Below are 6000 nucleotides of genomic sequence, written 5' to 3'. Positions count from 1 at the left end.
GAGAGAGAGAGAGAGAGAGAGAGAGAGAGAGAGAGAAATCTGCATTATTCTTCCAGAAGCGGGACTGAGGCAGGAGTCCGCGATAGAGGAACCACCTGCAGGCAGCAGCCGCTCTCATTCTCCAGCAACGCCTCAATATGTTACGGATTTGATTGAACACTGTGTAAACGACAAATACTTCCTTCATACAGTGGGTGAACACACACTGGCGTGGAGATGCAACAGTTAAAGAATTTATCGATTTGTCTCATTTCCCTTTTATGTGGGTTGTCAACTGGAGGCTCTCCAAGTGTTCAAATTGGTACGTTTAATATGGGCGTCATTTGTGTTAAATCAGCGTTTTTAATTCGTGTGAACGGTATGATTATTTTCAGCATATTTTGGTGTGTGTCGCACAGGGGGCTTGTTTCCGAGGGGAGCTGATCAGGAATACAGCGCGTTTCGGATCGGAATGGTTCAGTTCGGAACGGCTGAATTTAGACTGACGCCTCACATCGACAATCTGGAAGTAGCTAACAGTTTCGCTGTAACTAACTGCTGTAAGTTATGTCTTCTTCTTCTTTTTTTTATATATAGATACATGTGATTGCATAGTTTTTACAGCTGTTCGTTTTTCTACATTTCGTCTGTGTTAATGGATAGTTTGTTTGCATGCTGAAGTTTCAGTGTGGCTATTGGTAGGAATTTGTGTATAGCAGGATGTGAACTTGGTTTCCACAGTAACGGAGATGAGCACGAGCTCACATCATCAGAAGCAGCTTAACCATTCTATTGTCTTCGGTAAAGAAAACGCTATACATAAATAGCCTACTATATTTATGTTACTAGAACCAAGATTTTTTGACGTTATCACGAATATCTGTTTACATGTATAAAATTACATTAAAAAAAATATAGGCTATATAGGATATTATTTATTTATGTTGTCGCATTTGACCCGGATTTGAATAATTTCATAATTTTGAACCGGATTACGACTTTCACCTTTGACCTTTTTTTATTTTTTATTTTTTTTAGATTTAACCACTCACACAATTTTCTCTTTAAGTTTGGGTCCCAATGGCCTTTTTCTAAACATCTGTAATGGTTGTTTTGCATAAGCAGGGAGGAATGGATTTGTTAAGACAGATGTTCAAATTTGGCCCATATTGACTGCTCCAATCACATATTTGTTAAAAATAGTTATTATGAAATGCAAAAGTGATGATTTGATTCATTACATTTTGTACACATTTTGCACAAGTTATGTTAAGTTATGTTACAATTATTATTATTCAATGAACATTCAATTTATATATATATATATATATATACATATTTATATAGTGTCTTAGGATAATATAAAGATTAATGTCGTAGAAAGCATAGGCTACAAGAGTGTCCATTTATCTGAATAAATTACCCGCTTAACTCAGGAGGTTTATAATGCAGACGAAATGTATAAATATCCAGACATTTGAAACTATGCCACAATATTTTTTTGTAGGAATTTTTGTGGTCTATCAGTATCACAAGGCTAGAAAATGCCATACGGTTGATTTGCATTCACATATTTGCTGTTTTAACGTGGGTAGCCTGTTGAGCTACAAATGGTCAAAAGAGTAGAAAGAAGACATTTTCAATGTATGAGAAACCTCTCTTACATTTACTGACCATCACTGCATTAGATTTAATCAGTAAAGAACTTTATGAGATGATCATGAATAAATGAAGCCTTTATTAAGTGGATCACTTATATTCAAGGATTTCATTAAGTATTCAGTGGGCTGTTGCTAAGCAATATTTCGAAAATGATTCTTGTCTCTTCAAGAGGTTCAGTTACATTTTTTTCAATTATTTTTCTCAAAAAGACTACATATCTAAATCATTTGCAGAACTTTCTCCTAACAACCTTATGAGAACATTCTATTTGATGTTTTAGTTTCCTATTCAGTACAGATGCATTTTTAGAATTAGTATTCTTTGATATTGTTAATAATGATAGTGTAGCACTTCATTTGTTGTACGTACTTTAGCACTGAATTTCTTCCCCAAGATGAGTGTTATGTGTTAACATTTGGTCTGTCAGGCGTCGTTCATTTTATTTCTCAAACATAAAAACCCCTAGATGGCACTATGCATTTACAGGCACTGCTTTATCTTTTTCAATCTTTTCCATACAGTTTAGTTTGTCTTTTTAAAAGCAGCTGGGGAGAATGTGTCCATCAGTCGTATTTAATCTGGACCACACTAAATGTCATTTACACTTGCTTTACTTAAAATGAATAATTTGAAGAGCACAACCGATGATATGATTCATAATGCAACACTGCTTTTTGGTCTCTGATATATGGAAGACTTCATGGGTCTTGTTGGTTTGAAAAACATTTACTCTCTAAACCTGACATTTGCTCTGTGTTGTTGGTTAGGCATGAGTCAGTTACAGTCATTCTTGTTACTGAAGTATGACAACTCGAGAACAAATACTGTGAATGGCCCAGTGTTAAATGGCTGTTCTAATGAGAAAAACTACAAGATATGCCACCTTGGTATGAAATGCAGCTAATGAGACTCTTCTCCTTTGAAGCTATATAGCTTTTGGCAAGATGCTGTGTATTATTATATTAGCACTTATCCTCAGATGTGAATCAACCCACATACTATATAACCCAAAAGGCATTGATGGCACTCGTACTATCATGTAAATATGGTTGTTTGCCACATCCCAACTTCAAATTGATTCAAATTGACCACTCAGAAATATGTTTTCAGTAGTATGTGTTAGAATAACATATTTTCTGTTGCTTTACAAGAAAAGGTGTCACAATTAATGGTAGGTTACGAGTTAGCTGCAACGATCATGTTATGTTCTGATTTGACCATGATTGCTTGCTCACTTCACTGAACAAACGAAAAAATTCTAAATAGGAATGGACTAGACTGAATGATAAAACACCCCAGCTTCAAACATAAAAGCTTTATGTTTGCGCAGGGCCTCCCAATCTAATTTAGAGGATTTATGATTCATATTTAAATGCATGTATTTGAGTCAAGTAAGCAGATGTGCTGGTCAGCTTTCCTTAGCCCTTCCATCTATCTGGAAGATATATCTGGAGCACGTTTGCTGACATCGCACAAAATACAACACAGATTAGTTGTAGATAAATACATTTAAAGAGTCTGCTGCTCCTTGACATTTCTTGAAGATTAATTGTCAAATTAATTGGATGGAAACTGTATCAGCATCTCACAGTGCTGGGTAGTAATTTATTACATGTAATCTAGATACATAATTAAGTAGGCTACTTGTAATTTGATTATATTTTGTTTTAAAATACTCGTAATCAGATTACAGTTACTTTTTATGGATCACATGTTATTCTCACAATGGCAGTAAATGATTTATAATAATACATTGATTCTACTTTGGAACTTCTTTTTTTTAATCGTATATTAGCCTACTGCTATATGTTCAGAATATCTTCTGGGTTTGTGGAATTAAACACACAGACCAGCAACCAGCCATGTGCCTATCACTGAAAACTGAGACCCACACAGCATTTGATCACCGGATTTACAGAAATCATTTCACTTTTAAGAAGTGTTTACTCAGCATTGCATTTGCAACACTGCATATCTAATCAACTCCTGACAAACACAATAAGTATTATTTTAATTATTTAACTACAGTATGTATTACTGTCTTTGGGAGGCTTTTGTCTTTTCAAACACATTCAAAAACTTTTTTTGTCAGCTGAAACTCCTTTGACCTAATATATTTACTCCCTAAATTTTTTAGTTTATAGGTCAATAATAAAATGATGACAGTAAGTTAAATAATAAATAATACAATTACGTTCACGGTTCTCTGATGTCGGTTAATGGTCACATTACATGCAGGTAAACTAAATATATATTGCTTTTTTAGTAAATGTTTTATTTTTGATTGTTTTCATTTTAAAATGATTTATTTTAATTTAACATTTAGCTTTACAATAAACTCACGAACCCCTTGCAGTTCCATCATGAACCCCATAATATTTAATGCACTTCATGTTGTTGATAACAAAGAATGGAACATATTTTCTTTCTCTTTGTATCAGTATGATACTTATCCTATTCAAATCAATGTGATAATCGAGTTAGGTCAAAAGTATTCTAAAAGTAATCAAAAAGTTGTCCGATTATATTACCTTAAATGTGTAATGTAATGGATTATGTTACTAATACAGTTTTTGTCATGTAATTTGGAATCAGTAACGGACTACAATTTGTAAATAATCTAGCCAGCACTGATTGTACAAATTGGTAAATGTGTGTTGTGTATTCAACTTACACAAATTTATCCTAATAAAAATATATATTCTGAGCTTGGATATCAAAATATTTACTCAGACTAATCTATGTGAAATCAATTTTGTACGTGCCATGACTCCTGTTTTCAGAGTACTTTCACAGGACATTCATTTGCATGTAAGCGGACAAAATTTCACTTGGGAGCACTGATTGATATCCAGTGTGGTTTTGTCCCTGGTTTTGGAAGCACTTCCAGTGCTGGATCTTGTTCAGTGCATTTGTGCTTCACTATGTTGTAACCATGAAACCCCCAGATACTAAATCAGTAGTCTTAAATAGTGAGGACCCTATTCCCTTCCACATCATTCAGTCTGGTTTGGGATTTTGAAGTCTATTAACCGTGGGAAATAAATTACGTGATCATGATCAATAGCTGCATGTGTTTCAATCCTTGTCCCTTGTCAGTACATACATAAGTCGTTCGACTATCCTCTGCTAACTGGGTGATTCGATCCCTTTTCAATTAAAAAGACCTGCTGTTTTTTCCTACCTGACACAGCAGGGTTCTCAGGACTGCTCGCTCTGATCCGGCTGTCACACAGCAGCCTGGGAAAGGCTTTAGTGCTGCACTGCTGAGAAAAAAAGAAGCACGGAACAGAAAAAAGCATTAGAAACTGTGAATGATTTGAAGTCAGGGTCCAAAATAACTTTATGCCACATCTGCCGATGCCGAACGAATTGAGGACGTTTACTAGTCATAAGTATTTCTTATTGCCCATGAAACTATATTTTGCATATTTTGTCTTACTAAAATACATACTTTAGTCCTTGTGACAGACTCTGTCTCTTGGTAAAACTGCACTTGACACATTATGACTCATCGCGATTTTTTCCTCATGTTTCCATTTTGGTGGCTTAATGTATGAAATAATCCACATTAGTATTGTCGCAAGAAGTTCTGGAGAAAAGAAAAAAAAACCTTTAGCCTCAGCTAAACGTCATATTTTCCACCAAGGTAAAAGCGACAGATTATTTTTTTTTTCTTTAGTAGATGGTTTGACTTGAATTGCTCAGATGATTTACATCAACAAGGGTCAAATGATCATTATTACAGGCCTACTTCATTTAAAACCAGGAAATCCCAAAAAGAAAGATGAAAATTCCTTATGGCAATTATGTTGGGAAGGTGTCTTGTCTTCAGTGAAGTGCAGTTCTTTCATCCCCCACCCCGCACAGGGATGACCCCCGTCTATTAAAAGCCCTTTTTTCCCCTGGCTGCAGCCACATAACAGAAATGGGCTGCATAAATTATCTGACAGTTCGATTTCCTCTTTTCCCGGCCTTCTCATACAGAGGGAAACAGTAAATGTGTGGCATTCAATAAGAGCTTTTAAGACTGAGCCATGTGAGACAGCGCAGCTTTGTCATATTTCTGCGTAAGTCCAGTACATCATCTCATCATGACAAATGAGTGAGAGTCAGAACTGGTCAACATCTCAATTTGGCCAATTTTAGTAGTCTGTGCTCCATTCAGCTATGGCCAGAGGTGGTTCACACCTGCGATCCATGTTTAAAAATGGATAAAATGGTTTATAGCTTTGAACTAGAGCTGCACTATTCTGAATAAATCGAGAATCACTATTTTTTTCTTCCAATAGAAATTGCGATTCTCATGATTCTGGAGAATTATATATATTTTTTATTTCAGTGATTTACAAAACCTGA

At 35.1% G+C, this 6000-nt stretch overlaps 1 protein-coding gene across 7 annotated transcripts in view; it reads left to right on the top strand.

Annotated features, from left to right (window-relative positions):
- The window catches only part of gria2b (glutamate receptor, ionotropic, AMPA 2b), a 30014-nt gene continuing 24014 nt past the window's right edge, over nucleotides 1–6000 (top strand). For 4 of the 7 annotated variants that reach the window (XR_014629745.1, XM_084429807.1, XM_084429810.1 and 1 more), the window contains exons 1-2: nucleotides 83–301; nucleotides 399–539. Coding sequence is in view for 6 of the 7 variants with exons in the window: in XM_084429807.1 (XP_084285933.1) it covers nucleotides 217–301; nucleotides 399–539 (226 nt within the window). In the remaining variant the exon portion in view is untranslated. Of the gene's footprint in view, nucleotides 302–398; nucleotides 540–6000 lie in introns of all 7 variants that reach the window. The other 3 variants (XM_084429809.1, XM_084429808.1, XM_084429806.1) reach the window with 3 other exon arrangements.

This window comes from Rutilus rutilus, assembly GCF_951802725.1.
Source record: "Rutilus rutilus genome assembly, chromosome: 14".
Classification (NCBI taxonomy): domain Eukaryota; kingdom Metazoa; phylum Chordata; class Actinopteri; order Cypriniformes; family Leuciscidae; genus Rutilus; species Rutilus rutilus.
This window is presented reverse-complemented; position numbering and strand designations above follow the sequence as displayed.